This window comes from Chenopodium quinoa, unplaced genomic scaffold (genome assembly GCF_001683475.1).
Source record: "Chenopodium quinoa cultivar QQ74 unplaced genomic scaffold, ASM168347v1, whole genome shotgun sequence".
NCBI classification, from domain to species: domain Eukaryota; kingdom Viridiplantae; phylum Streptophyta; class Magnoliopsida; order Caryophyllales; family Amaranthaceae; genus Chenopodium; species Chenopodium quinoa.
In genome coordinates this window covers 1,893,487-1,909,574 of record NW_018745395.1, presented here as the reverse complement: position 1 = coordinate 1,909,574, position 16,088 = coordinate 1,893,487, and the positions used below count along the sequence as shown (strand labels likewise).

The following is a 16,088-nucleotide window of genomic DNA, read 5'->3' as shown; positions in this document are numbered from 1 at the left end:
ATATAAATTATGCTCAAACTCGTCGTAGTGTCTCGACATGTATGTTTGATTAAACACTTATTAAAACAAGGCGGGAGTAAATTGGATAAAAGGTCTAAAATTTTAAGTAAAGTTTTGTATATAGAGTTTTCTGGATTTTTGGCCATGAGTCTCAAATTTTTAATCCTGTCACACTTTCATACTAAACACATGATGAATCGATATACCATATACCCTAATTAGGGCATGTTCTCATTGAGTGAAATTAAATGAGTTGAACTGAACTAAACTGAACTTATTAATTAGTGATTTTTAACTACGGATTAATGATCTTTGATTATTTATATTACTATATATATGTGTATATACAAATATACATATTAAAATATTTATGAAAAATATACTATATGATTAAAATATTTATGAAAAATATACTATATAATTAAAATATTTATGAAAAATATACTACCTCCGATCCAAATCACTCGCAACTTTGGAATATTTTATACCTCACAAATAATACCCCAAAGTTGCGAGTAATTTGGACCGGAGGTAGTATTAAAAACATGAAACCCCAAAACATTTTAAAAACATATAATAAATAATAATAATAATAATAATAATTATTATTATTATTATTATTATTATTATTGTCGTTGTAATATAAGTTTAAAAGTATGAAATTTGGCTTTAAATCATTAGCAATATCATTAGACATAAACTTATTAGGGATGAACTAAACTGAAAAATAATCTAATGAGAACAAGTCTTTATTTTACTTCTTGTTATCATCCAAAATAGGCTGAAGTTTAAAAACCCGATATAGAGCTACTTAAGTATTACTTCGTATAAGATAGATTAGCACAAAAACACTTGCGTGGACCTGGTCCACAATAATATTATTGTGGACCCGAGGTCTATACACACGCAACTGACATTATATTGAATATAGTGACCATTATTTTTAACATAGTAACCTTATTTTTAACATAGTAACCTTTATTAAAACTACTACAATGTTTAATAATATTGTAAACTTGAAATACGACGCTATTACCTAATTTTAGCATAGTGGTCTTTATTATTCATATTGATTAGTATATAAAATATTTCATTACAAAAATAACCACTTAGGCCTATATATTACCAAAATGATTTTTATTTCAACATAGTGACCTTTTTTAAAATTATAGTGACCCTTTTTTTTTTTGTTAATAAAACAACCATACTTTCTCTAATGTTAGTGGTCCACAATAAATTAGTGTGAACCACGTCCATTTAAGAATTTATAAGATTAGCATCATAGATAATGTTGAAGGAAGTAGTGAGGGAGGTTAGTTATGCATTTGCAAATGCATAACAAATATTAAAATATTAAAAAGTACATGGGGGTGAGAGAAAGGAGGAGAGAGATGGGTAAGTGGGGTCACTTTTTAAATGTGTCATTAAAAGTTAAAATAGTACCATTGACTATGTAGTGATACTATTTCTACCGTAATGATATTATTTCTACACGTAGTGAGTACCACTAAATGAATATATAGTACCACTACATACATAAATAGTACCACTGAAATGTTCAATGATACCATTTAATCATCCAGTGATACAATTGATCACCCAATGGTACTACTCTAAATTCATAAATGCATTTACGTGAAATGACACCCATGCCCCTCGTTATGCATTTAATCATACATAACTAACCTCCTTTTGGAAGGCCTCGATAATGTTGATTAATTAAGTTTATACAAGTAATATAAAAAGCAAATAGATCACGTTGTAAAAGAAAATGTGGGGTAAGAAAGCAATAAATGTTGGACGTGTTTGTCTAAATTATGAAAGCAGCATATCCGCTCCATATAAAAAGAAATCAGTCACAACCACGAGTGCTAATAAAGTGAGTAAACCATTAAAATACACATACAACAAGTTTCACTTAAAAAAATAAGGTTGGAATGGATAATTTTGTTGAAGAATACGATTTTTATTGGGAGACCAACAAGTACATCCACACTCAAGAACTTCAAAGGTGCGTAACTACATCTAATTATTCTCTATTGTCTTTGTTAGTAATGTGTTCAACAACTTTTTCAGTGGCGTATCTAGGATTTTTAATACACAGATATTCGCAGCTTGTGTTTGAGCATTTGAATTCCTTTCACATGTCGTAGTATATGATTGATATTAAATTAAGCTATATTATCGACTGTAGTTGGGAATATGGAAATGTTATAGGGCCTATAACATTATGCTACAACAACAACAACGACAACAACAACATGAGCTCAAGCTCGCCTGATGGTAGTGCTTACTCGAAGATGTACATGGATGAATCTAAAAATGTCGTGTCCGAAAGAAATCGCCGGAAGCAATTAAACGACCGTATTTATGGTCTCCGAGCAATTGTTCCTAACATTAGCAAGGTACAATATTCTTTCTTAGCTTGAGACTGCTTTTATTAGTTAATTAGGTGTAGCTCAGAAGAATCTGTGTACCTATTAATTCCTTCAGTAGATGTATGTTTTCAAGATTTTATCCAACATTTCCACTGATTGCTAAACTTTTGGAAGTGTACCCAAGTTTTGCCATCCCTTCCATCCCTAAAATCGTGCTTGTATTTGGGAATTTTAAAAGGGTCTATATAAATTGAAAGATTTGAGTGTATAATAGACAATAAAATATTTTACTATTAAGCTCATTTTTATTTAAATTTTAAATGATTTTTAAACTCTTTCCAAGTTTTAGCTTAAAAAATTATACACTTGGTGACAATTTTGAAGTTGTATTTCAATTAATTATAAAAATATAAATGTTAATTACCCCCAATTTAACTTTTGCAACTCCCTCTGTTCCAAACTAGTTGTCATACTTGTAACAAACTTAAATTATTTGCAAATGCGCGTTATATTTACATGGCAATTTGCAAATGCATATTTAGATGGACAAAGCATCAACAATCAAGGATGCAATTGACTATATAAAGGAACTACAAGAGGAGGAGAGACGAATCAAAGAAGATATATCAAAACTAGAGCTCAGGAGACAGAACAACAGCAATGAAAGCTCATCTTGGTGTTCTACAATTGTGCTTGAACAAGAATTGTCTACTTTGCTAACCAACAACAGTAATAATGATCATCACAAACGATGCTATGATTCCAATAAAACTGGATGCAGATCATTTCTTTTAGACGACTTAAAAGTAAGTACTTGTTCTCAATCAATCTCTTGTAATTTTGTTCAATTCTAAATGGTTTGCACAAATATGTGTTGAACTTAAATTATTTTTAATGAAATTGATTGAGATAAGTCGGAGAAAAAAATAAATTAATTAGCTAACAATTTGTAGAGTTTAGGACAGAATGTTACTATGTTAGTCAATTTGGAAGTAATGTCAAGTTTGGGAATTTCATACACACATCATATATGGTAGTTTTCAGGATAAAAATTGAGTCAATTTTTTTCCCCAGTTGAAATTAAGATAACTAGATCTGGAGATAGAGTTGAGTTGTTCATGTGATTGTTGTTTAAATCTAAACATTTATCAGAGATTTGGTTGGAGTGTAGCTTGTTCAAGAAAAAAGATATTTATGATTCTGTTTATCCTATTTTACTTGACCCGATTGCATAGAATTTCATGTTAATAGAAGTGTTGAGAGTAGAAAATAGGTGGGTGAGTGTGAAACCCAACTCGATTGAATTAAAATTAAACCGAATATTAAAGACAGATCAGTATAGCAGGGATCTAATTCAAAGACAGAAATGATCCGAGACCGCATAATTAATTAAGATACCTTACAATTAAAAATGAGACGAGTAATAAAATGAAATGAGGTGATATATAATAGTACGGAGTATATTTTAACTAAAGCTTTATTTGGGTAGCGAAGAGGAAGGAAATGAAGGGGAGGGAAAAAGGAGAAACGGAAGGGAAAAGAAAGGGAGGGGGAGGAGAGCTTGATTTTCTCTCCAAATCTCTCTAATAATGGAGGGATTATGCGCAGTAAAGAGAGAGGAAAATGGATCCCTCCCTCTCCTTCCCTCAATCTTTTATCGAAACAGGAAAATTTGTCTCCTTCCGTTCCCTTTCTCTTCTCTTCTTTTCCTTCAATTTCTTTGTATCCAAACAAAGCCTAAGAGCTTGTTCTGATTTAGTGAAATGAACTGAGCTGAAATAAAGTAAACTAAAATGAATTGAACTGAACTGGTGAGAACTAATTGAACTGAATTGTTTATGATGGAAGGAAATTAGAAATTGAGCTGAGCTGAAATGCTAAGATTAATGAATTAATTTGTTTATTTTTGCATAGGTAGGGGTTTCATACGCTGGAGGAAGGACTATTATAGTAAGCTTGAGCTGCAGTAATAGAAATGGGATAATGGTGAAGTTGTGTGAATTATTTGAATGTCTAAAGCTCAGGGTTATCACAGCTAATATCACTGTCGTTGGCGGAAGAATTTTGAAGACCATTTATGTTGAGGTTAGCCTTTGTTTGTGTTCTTTTCTATTGCTATATCTATCTCCATATATCTATCACTTGAAAGCATAAGTGTAGCATCATGCTACTGATTACAATGAATGGTATATTCGATCCAAATCCATTAGATTCACTCTAATTGAAGACCCTATGTATTGCCGTATTGGTCTAGGGTAGATTTAAGTCTAAATGTCTATTATGGATCGGGTACAATAAATTTAGACTCTAGCCCGACCTATATTCATTGGACATGTGAACCTTTTACATTTATTACATATACTACGTATATGTCCTTTTAAAAGATGTAGGCATATAGAATTGTAAAGCATATAGAAAGTGTAGAAATTAAATTGAATTACAATGCATGTTTCATCCCTTTATATAACGGGGATGATCATAATTTCCACTAAGGGTCTGTTCGATTGCTCTGATTGATTGAACTGAACAGAATTGAACTGAACTGAATTGAACTTGTTAAAGCTGAACTGAATATTTTATGAGAAAAAGAAATTAAGATAAGAATTGAACTGAACTGAATTTTTTCGGAGCGTTTGGTTGGAGGGATGAGAATAAGAGGGATAAGAAATGAGGATAAAGATAGGGGATTGATGGTGGGACAAGGATAAATAATTTTTATTCCATGTTTGGTAAGTATGGGAAACAAATTAGGGATAAGTAATAAATTTATAAAATACCTTTACTAACTTCTACTCTTTTCTTACTCTTTCAATTTCATTAAGGGTAATTTTATCTTTTAAAACTCATTTTTATCCCTTCCTCTTATACCTCACCCCCCTAGTTATAGAAATGGAGGGATAAGTGGGTGATTTTATCCCTTTCCCTAACCCCATTCTAATTCTAATCCCTCTAAACAAACACTACATTTCTTCTATCCCTATTTTTTATCCTTGTCCCACCCCTTTTATCCCCCTAAACAAACACCCTCATTGAAGCTGAACTGAACTGAATTGAAAATAAGCTGAAGAGAACAAGTACTAAATTATGCATTATAAACATATGTAAATAAGCGAGTAAAATGTTATATTTATTTCTAAAATTGATTAGTTTGGATAATTTTTTAGCCCCAAATCCAATAGACCTAGTGGATTTGATAAGACGTTGATAATTTTTAGAACCAACATATATTTAGGTTGATCTGGGATTATATTCATTGTATTAGACGTGTTTATAATCTTTATATTCATGATTTTATTGATATTGTAGTATCTTTTATGTGTTTTGAGCTTTTAATAATTTATATAATTAAATTAAAACATAGAATGTAAACCTTAGACATTGACTGATTTGAATTTTATCAAACAGTCATATTCTTGTACAAAAACTTCAAGTACTCTATAACCCAAAAAAAATTATTTTAAACCTAAAATTGGCAATAATTGTTTTATTTTTAGTACTCGTAATAAGACTTATCAAGCTGCAGTCTCTGTTTGTTATAAGTATTAGTCCCTTCAATATTTGTCTACATGTATTTGGATTTTGCTTTAGGTTTGGACCAATGTTCTAAATATAGAAAGTGTAGTAAAAAAAACAAACAAAATCAATCCATGGATTAATTGGTCCCATTTTTATGGTACTACCCAACCCATAAATATGTAGACATATTGTGTATAGATAAGCTGTTTATGAAGATAATTTTAATTTTTTTTTTTTGGAAAGGCTGTTTGTGAAGATTATTGTAGAAAGTTAGAAAGAGTGAAGTGGAACTTTTTCCACCAAAGGATAGTTCGTTAATTGACAACTCGAATTGGTTATACATGAAAATTCTAAATCATCACGTGTATACTTCCCATGATCACCATGGTCCATGGGTGTCAATTCAATAACGTACATTGGGGATTCGGTACATTAGTGATGGTATAATTGTATGGTCATATGTTATACAATTAAAGTCTGTCTCACACCGTTAAATACGAACTACTTCCTATTCTTTTTTTATGTGCTTGATATATAATCAACTTTACAACCTAGCTACATATCTTTGTTGTTTTAAACATTTTACTTGCAACAATCTAAATATTACGGTTGTTAATGCATAAATTTGACTATTAACGTCTTTAATCACGATTGATAAATTAAAGTAAAAATTATAAAAAGATTTTGTGAAATATACTCAACTTGATCTTTTTTTTTTTTTTTTTGACAAAGAAGACTAACAACAAAACAACAAACGACAATTAAAAGGAATAACAAAGTAACTCCCTACGCCGAGCAGCTCCTGCCAAGGCATGAGCAGCAGCAACAGAGCCTCTAGGAACCTTCCTGATATGACACGTAGTAAACACCGAAGATATATCCCGGATAGCAGCAAGAATCCAAGCAACCGAAATATCTTTAGGACCCAAATCTAAAAGCATGTCAGGAATGGCCGCACAGTCTGTAAACAACAAAACCGGTGTAATCCCTAACTGAGACGCATGTTGAAGCCCCCAAAAGCAAGCAAGCAACTCAGAATGTAGAGCCGAAGAAGCCATACAAGCTCTCGCCCCACCAGCAACCACCTGGGAAGAAACAGGCTCCTGAAAGCACCAACCAGCACCCGCAGATAGACTCCGATGCTCCCAAGAGCCATCAAAAACCAAGGATATCTCATAAATATCCTGCATACTACTATACCCTGGAGAACAAAACTAGATGGACGACCAGAATCCAGTAAAGGAGTGAATAAAGGGGGTAAATTCAACAACCGAGCCTCCCTACTCCGGACACTCCAACTAGAAGCTATCTCAAGAACAGAAGTAGGAGAAAAAACCTCAGAGCGGAATTTGACGTTATTCCTAGTCAGCCAAATCGCCCAACATAGACAAAAGAAATCATCTAAAAGACCCCAATCCTTAACCTTTGCAGCATCAGACACAAAGGTTGCAAACCAAACATGAAAAGGAGTAGCAACTCCCAATCTTAAACGATGAGCCCACGACAAGGCATCCCAAAGCAAAGCCGTGAACTGGCATTCCCGGAACAAATGTTCCTTGGATTCAGAAGCCACACCACAAAGCACACATACAGGATCAATGGGTAGACCTTTTAGCACAAGCAAAGCAGAAATCGGCATAGCATTATGAAGAAGTTTCCAAGAAAATAACTTCCATTTTGGGAGGATAGGCAAACCCCACAAACGCTTCCACTAAGAACCAGGAACAGTTGCAGTAGATAAATTTGTATGCTGATCCAATAAACTTGAATAAGCCGACTTCGTAAAAAAGGAACCGTCACGAGTAAATTTCCAGTAAACTAAATCATCAATCTTCTGTCTCGACCGATCAAGACCCAAAATAGCTGAAGCTACATGCTGCGGAAAAAGATGCCTAATTAAGGAAGAGTCCCAGGAACAAGAGTCCTGTAACATTAAATCCGACACCATGGAAGGCCTATTAGCCTCAGGAACATCTGGATTAAAACAAACATCAACGCCAGGAAGCCAACAATCCCCCAAAATACTAACCTGATCTCCCCGACCAATCTTCCAGGCACTTCTTGTAGAAATGACTAAACCCCCATCCAGCAAACCCCGACTGCCCCACGAAGGACGGGAACAAGAAAGACTAGGCCGAGGATTAAGAAGCATAAGAAACCTAGCCTTATACATACGAGAAACAAGAAGTTGAGGGTTATGCATTAGACGCCAAGCCTGTTTACCCAACAAGGCCAAATTAAAGGCTCGGAACTGGCGAATCCCAAGGTCACCTGAACCCTTAGGTAGATGAGTCATCGATGAGGAAGCCAAAGCTATACCTTTAGAGTCCTTGGCTGATCTCCACAAAAAACGAGAAAGGAGGGAGTCAATACGATCACAAATTGAAGCAGACACTTTAAAAACTGAGAGAATATGGTTGAAAGAAGCAACCACAATTGAATTAATGATAACCAACTTTGCTGCCGCTGACAACTGAAACGTAGCGTAAGACGCAAGACGCTTAACCACCTTGTCTACCATAAACTGAAAGTCTTTACATTTACTCCGCCCCAAATCAACTGGCATACCTAAGTAGTCACCAATAGAGGACCGAGATTGCATTGGAAGTGCAGAAGACAAAAAATCCCTATAATCATCTGGAGTATTGGGGCTAAAGCGAACAAAGGATTTCTGTAAACTAATGATCTGACCAGAAACCGAGCAAAATTCATTAGTGACCGAGAGGATGTGGTCACAAACCGAAGGGGAAACCTTGAAAAATAACAAGGCATCATCCGCAAAGAACAGATGAGATATAGAAGGAGCACGACGAGAAACCTGCAAACCTTGGAATAATCCCATACCCTCATCCCTTCTAAACATAGAAGAAAAAACTTCCATGCACATGACAAACAAGTAAGGCGATAGCGGATTACCCTGACGGAGACTACATTGAGGCCTAAAAGTCTGCGTTGGAGAGCCATTCACCAAGATTTGGTAAGACACCGTTGTAACACATTGTTGCAGAAGATGGATCAAGTAAGGAGGGAACCCAAATTGGAGAAGTATATCCCACAGAAAATTCCAATTTACTCTGTCATAAGCCTTATTCATATCCAATTTCAAAGCCGCATAACACAGCTTAGACGATGAGGTGGACATATAAGATAACAATTAATGAGCCAAGAGACTGTTATTTGACATTAGCCGACCTGGAACAAAAGCTGGAACAAAAGCTGACCGAGACTCTGAAATCAAGAAAGGCAAAACACGACAAAGTCTATTTGTCATGCATTTAGCAATGCAGCGCATTTATACACCACATTACAGAGACCAATCGGACGAAAATGAGAAGGAAATTCTGGGTTTTCCACTTTCGGCAGAAGAACAAAAAAGGTGCGGTTCCATTCTTTTAGTAAATAACCATGAGCAAAGAAGTACTGAACAGCCTCAACATAACTCTTATAATCTCAGAGGCAGAAAAAGGCTCCAAAAGGAATTGACAATCCAAAGCCGATAAAGATAGGATACCCAGTCTGTCCCAATCACAGATAGCCGGTGGAGGAGAGGAATTATAGCAATTGTAAATTCCTGAAAAATGACTCTCCAAAGTAGAGGAGATACCCGCATGGTCTGAAACCCAAACACCCTTTTCATCCCTAAGACTCATAATTTTATTCCTCCGACGACGAGTCTGAACCGATCGAAAAAGCAGACGGGAATGAGTATCCCCTAACGCATCCCACCTAGTCTTACATTGTTGTTTCCAAAAAAGAAAGGCAGTTTGAGCCTGAACTATTTTCTGCTGACAAAGTCTTAGAAACGATTCTCGATTAGAGGAATCACATAATGGAAAAGAGCCAACATCAATAGAGGCTTGTAAGTCCTTCCAATCAATACCCCACTGTTTCTTATGACTAACACACCATGACAGAAGGGAGCGTTTCAGATCTTCTAATTTCCTTGAAACTAAAAGCATTTGAGAACCAGGACGAAAATCCTTCCATTTGGACGTGACCAGACCTGACACCTCATACATACCCAAACACCAATTCTCAATTTTATAAGGACGCTTTCGTGGAATATAACCACCATCTCCTCGTAAAATAATTGTTGCATGGTCCGAGAACAAGATCGGCTGGTGAAAGATAACCGCATCAGGATGAGAGTCCAACCACAAACCAGTAGCAAAACCCTTATCAATTCTTTCATAGGTAGGATTCTGTAATTGTCCATTTGTCCAAGTGATCAAAGGTCCAGAGAATGGGATATCCAAAAGCTGAGAATTAATTTTCCAGTCCTGAAATAAATGTCGGCCAGGAATATCCAATGATTCCCCTATTTTATCACTTAAATATTCAACCTGATTAAAATCCCCTAAAAGAACAGCTGTTGGGGTTGATTGTAAAATAGTAGAAATTTCATCCCAAACCAAATATCTATCCGTAGGATGAGGCGAGCCATACACAAATATAATATATTTTATTTCTTTACCAGGAACCTCCACTTTACAAAATATAACATGAGGAGAGATAGAAATAGGAACAACTACCACTGGGGCAAACCAAAAAACAACCAACCCCCCCACTAAGGCCTAAAGCATCCGAACCACAAAAACCATCAAACCCTACTACCGCTAATTCTTTAGCAGCCATGTCTACAGAAACAAACGTCTACATTAAGAACATTATATCTACAGCAAAAGAGCGGACTACTGAAACCACATAAGGAACTTTAGGGGAGTCCGCCGTATCAAGCCCCCTCCAGTTCCAAGCTGCTATATTCACTGATGCCTTGGTGACTCTTTATGGGGAGCCACCATACCCTCAGCACCATCAGGATAAGATCACCAGAAGAACCAGTACTACACCTACGCTTCTTGAAAGGCTTCAAAAAAGACAGACACACCGAACCTGCATTCGAGATTTGAAGCCGCTGACCTGGGTCATTTGTTGAAGCTGATCTCCGTTTACAAGGACACGCATCCTTCACCCAGTTACACATTTGATCCCCTTTCCTAGTCAATTTAGAAGTTAGAGGTTTTTACCCTTACTCTTGTCAGACAACCTCCTATCAGAAGGAGTGGCAGAAGACGATGCTGGAGAAGATGCCGGCGAGGAGCACAGCGATATGGGTGGGGAACAATCCATGGGAACCACTCTATTAGAACTCGCAATATGATCCCCAAAAACATTTTCAATATCAGCCTCAGGAGAATGGTGGGAAACATTGGAGAAAGTAAATCCCTCTGCTGATGAATCATCCTGATAGCCCGAATCAGAAGAGGTATGAGTCGGAAAAGACACGGCTAAAGACGGAGATGGAGAAGGGGTCGAAACCGGCATCATACCCGGCGGTATCGGCGAAGGATCCGCCCAATTACTAGGTCCAGCTCCAAAGGGGTCGGGGAACAGAGGACCTGACAGCCCTAAAGGCGGACGAGAAAACCGCCGTAACGGAATCGCCATACTAGGCGTCATAACCGAGCTTTTATAGATAGCATATGGATCCGAGTTTAGCAGAGGAAACATGCTCGTCTCATTTAAATGAGGAAGAGCACAGCCAGATTGAACATAAAAAACTTGGGCCTTTAAACGGAAGTCAATATGAGACCCAGTCCCAGTTGCTGTGGCAGTAGCCAAATAAGGCTGAGGAGCTTGATGGGCTTGAGTCAAGTTTAAGTCCATTAAAGGTGGGCCAGACTGATTAAATCCCACATGTGGAATATTAAATTGTGATGGGGGCCAAGAATTCCCTTGAGGAGAGTATTCCTGATAGTTCGAGTCCGAGCTGGAGTAAGAAAAGGATAACTCAAAGAAGGTAACACCATTGCCATGTGTCATGTCCCCAGCTGTTTCCATCTGATGAGGATGAAATATTTGATGAGGTAAGGGCAAGGTTGCACGTGCTGTCAAATTACACCTAGAGGAGCAAATATGTTGTGCATGATTAACAGGTGGCGGATCATGCTGCCACCCCCCTTGATAGTCTGCCGCTTGGGAAAAAGTAAGAGGCAACTACGCACGTGTCATTCTAGCAGGTTCCTCACGCGCCGCCGGAGCTTCAAACTCCGTTCTGATTGCGCGGTTGATCCCCAAATTCCTCCTCCAAACCTCATCTTGCTCATTCCTGTAAGTACCTGGAATTACCCGAGGAAAAAGATCCGGCAAGGACCGAGTAGGCATAGGTCTTGAAGATGGAGACTCCAAATTTCCAGGACCAAACAAATCTCCATCCGATGGATGGGAATCCCCCGAGTAATCTGAAGTATTCTCATCATCATGCTCCCCAAAAACAAGCTCCGTAGACCAAATCTCCGGGTTTGGATGAACACCACGAATAGTATTTGAGTATAAAGGAACATCCGTAGGGCCAAATAAAACACGTGCGCCGCTTTCGTGGAGTTTACGAAAACGACGCTCCAAGTGGAAGGTCACTTCATCTTGTTCCTTAGCACACGTATCCTGACCGTGTCCGACAAACCCGCACTTTTTGCAAAATCTATAGATACCCTCGTACTTAAAGCGAACCCATGTAGCTCGATTGTCATAGGTAGGAAAGTAACAACCTGCTATTAAAGGCAAAGAAAGATTCACTAACAATTTAATTCTAGGGCGAGGAATAGGAAAGTTACCTCATAGTTCTTCCTCCATATCAATATCACCAACATGAGCTAATACCGAGGCTGCTACTCTCGGGGTAGAGTAGCGAATAGGAAGTCCGACAACAGACACCCACATATCAGCTAGGTTGAGTTTAAGATTCTCCGGAACTGAGTGCCCCCGTAGACGCTGAATTACCATGATACTTCCCTTAAGATGAACCCATCCTTGATTATCTAAGTCAACAACGTCCTCCTCATTTCCACAGAAGAAAATAAAGTCCCTATCGTACTGGTACACCACCACGGGAAGCCGGATATGTCAGTACCTGGAAACTAAACGTTGCACTAACTCGACAGAAAATTCACGAGCGTCCCAAAAACGCCCAATAATACAGTAGTCCCAATTAATATCACTAGTTTCAAACACCGGAGGAGGAAACGGAAACCCCCCAATCCGATGAGGATAGACAAAGGTGTTGGGATAGATACGGTCACTCATGATGAAATTTGGAAAGAAAGGTCAAGAACTAAAGAAAAGAAATGACTGACAAAGAAAAGCAAAGGAAACTAAAACTTATCAACTTAAGAAACAGAGAGAATTTCCTCTCACTAAAAACTTTCTCTCACTAGAGAGTTTTTTGTATTGATTATATTCCACTTTAAACCTACTTTTATTGATTTTGTGATTTAGGGAGTTTCTAGCGATCAACCAATAATACTCTATTAGACCATAATCCATATAACATAAAAAAGTTTGACATTACTCCGTAATCACTGCATTTTTTCAGCATTACATGCACATATTCCACAATCCACACTACTGATAAGTGTATGTCACCATCACAATTTCACTACTTGGTATTTTATATATACCAAAATATCATCACATTTCATTTATGCCAGCTATTTATTGATGTTTATAGTTTATGTAAGAAAATAAACATGATTCTTTTTTTTTTTTTATTATTATTTTTTTTATTTGGTTTAATTACATTTATATACTAGCTTAACCCCATGCGATGCACGGTTTTAAAATAAGAATTGAACTATAGACATTTAACACATAGCGAAAGAAAATAACTACTTCTTCAGTTTTCTTAACTAATTTCTAATTAAATATGAAAACACAAATTTCAAAAGTGCAAATTTTTATATTTGATTAGGAAATTTCAATAAAATTATATTATTAACTATTGTTAACAACTCGTAAATAAATATCATAACATGTGTAGAAAACCCAAAATTTAAAATTTAAAATTTAAAAATTCAAATGAAATATAATTTTTAAAGCGATGTTAAATAGAGTAGTTAAAAAAGGAAAAAAAAATGACATCATCCTTGCATTTTGGAGGAAAAAAAATTAAATAAAAAAGTGAGACGTAGACAGTGATGATATCAGCGGTTGTTATTTTAGTATACTAGGGTGGAAACCGTACAATGCACGGTTTATATAAAACCTATTTTTAATTTGTACATTTTAAAAATAAATCGCTATTATACATGAATATAAATAAGAATTACGTATATTTTGTAATTTAATTTTTTTTTTATTTTCATCAAAATTATGATATAGTATCCGTTTAACGTTGTCTAATTCATTATTCAATATAGGAGGTCATTTAGTAGTGTGCTATTAAAAATTGTTTCAATTATCTACGATAAATTGATATGCTTTAGTTGTAATGTAGAGATTCTAATATTTAAATTTCAAAATGTTAAACATGATAGCTCTACAAGAAAAAAAAATTAAAAATTAAAAAAATGACATCGTCATTGCATTTAGGCGGGAATTTATTTTATTGAAAAAGCGACACGTGGGCAATAATGACATCAACAACTTCTATTTTAGTAATAGTTAGTAGACATACTAGTTTTTGGCCCTGTGCTATGCACAAATTTATAAATTAAGATTTCTTAATAATTATAGTTGATTTACATTAAATAGAGTTAATTGAAATAAAATGACTTATGTAATTATTTTATTTTTTTTTCAATTTGAATTTATTAATGTCTATCTTTAAAATTCTTAAATTAATATGTGTTGCACAAATAAAATTTATTAAAAGAATTTAAATTTTTTAAGGAAAATAAATGAATTGCATTTTGGAGGGAAATTTTTTCACAAAATTATGCCAAGTGTCCCATTTGATGATTATTTTAGTATATAGTATAGATAGATATAGATATATAGATACACGAATTTTCTATAAATGTGTTAATTTCGAAGAGCTATAGCATGGAAAGTTGGAAACAATACGTCAAATGGTTCAATATGAATGCTTGTTTTTATTTATTTATTTATTTTTTAAAATCCCAATATGAATGCTTCTACTATTTTTTTTTTAACTTTTTTTATTATTATTTTTTTTCAAAACTTTTAATCTTTGAAATTCTCTTTATTTTTCTTGTTTCTTTCATAATTTGCAATATCTCTCTTGTCTCACTTGGTTTATATGTTGTTTCTTAGGCCGGTGAAAAGGAGAAGGATCGTCTAGAGAAAATGATTGAAATGGCAATATCTTCTTTACAAATGTAAATATGCATGGCATCTATTCCACCTTCTCGCTCTCTCTCAGCCTTTTAATTGGAATTTTGCGCACAATGATTAGCTAGGTTTGTAAATTGTAATGGAACAAACTTTTTGGATTTTTAATTAAAGGGTGGACTTAATTCTAAGTTGGTGATATTTTAAATTTTAATTGTCTCTTTTTCAAAGGCAAGTCACTAGTGAATCATATATAGTTCATTTATTTGTATTTGGTTGACATTAGAAGTGTCAATTCAAGTATTTAAGTCGGATTTCATAAGGTCGAATCAGGTTTAATTTATATCACATTTAGGGGTTGTTCTGATTTACTGAAAATAATTGAATTAAACTGAATTGAATTGATTGGAACTGAACTGATTGGGGTTGAATTGAATTAAGTTAGCAAAAGAAAATAATTGAATTGAACTGAACTAAACTGAAGCTAAGCTGAATGAAACAGATTCTTAACCACGTTAAGTTATTGTATACATACAAGTCGATATTGTAATACCTCGTATTTCTACGTATATTTAATTTAAATAGTATTTCTTAAATTATTTAAATAAGTTGAAATCAAATTATTATGAGGTTTTATTAATTTAAAGAGTTTTATTAAAGATCCAATTTATTTATTTAATAATTTTGTAAATACTTTATTTTATAATTTAAAGATATTGGGGCATATGATTTTATGAAAGGTAATTTTTAAAATCAATGACATTTAAAGGAAAGTCAAAATAGTAGTTGGAATATTAGCAAAATCAAACTTTGTCCAAGGTGGAAAATACCTCAAGGTATCTCTCTCTTCCTCTTATTTTCTCTCTCTCCCTCTCTCTCTCTCTCTCTCTCTCTCTCTCTCTCTCTCTCTCTCTCTTTCTCTCTCTTATTTTTCTCTTTCCCCTTTATTTTTATTTTTTATTTTATTTAACCACCACAACCGCCCACCACCACGACAGCCCGCCGATCAACGGCCACCACCACCAGCAAACGCCGACAGCTGCAACCATCAGGCGGCGTGGGAGAAGCCAACCATGGTGGTTGGTGCGCGCACCGGTGGTGTTCATTCGAAAAAAAAATATTCTT

The 16,088-nt window shown here is 35.1% G+C and overlaps 1 protein-coding gene across 1 annotated transcript; it reads left to right on the top strand.

Moving 5' to 3' along the window:
* Positions 1–1,851: 1,851 nt before the first annotated feature.
* On the top strand, positions 1,852–15,301 carry LOC110712914 (transcription factor bHLH35-like). Its single transcript, XM_021891380.1, has 5 exons — positions 1,852–2,011; positions 2,195–2,405; positions 2,921–3,184; positions 4,293–4,463; positions 14,946–15,301. The coding sequence occupies exons 1-5, from the start codon at positions 1,938–1,940 to the stop codon at positions 15,012–15,014; spliced, it is 789 nt and encodes a 262-aa protein (XP_021747072.1). The 5' UTR covers positions 1,852–1,937; the 3' UTR covers positions 15,015–15,301.
* Positions 15,302–16,088: the final 787 nt, after the last annotated feature.

Excerpts from the sequence above, each read along its gene's own strand:
- LOC110712914 (XM_021891380.1), top strand. The coding sequence starts at position 1,938 with ATGGATAATTTTGTTGAAGAATACGATTTTTATTGGGAGACCAACAAG. Across the intron at positions 2,012-2,194 it reads CACACTCAAGAACTTCAAAG|TTGGGAATATGGAAATGTTA; the intron begins GTGCGTAACTAC and ends TATCGACTGTAG. Across the intron at positions 3,185-4,292 it reads TTCTTTTAGACGACTTAAAA|GTAGGGGTTTCATACGCTGG; the intron begins GTAAGTACTTGT and ends ATTTTTGCATAG.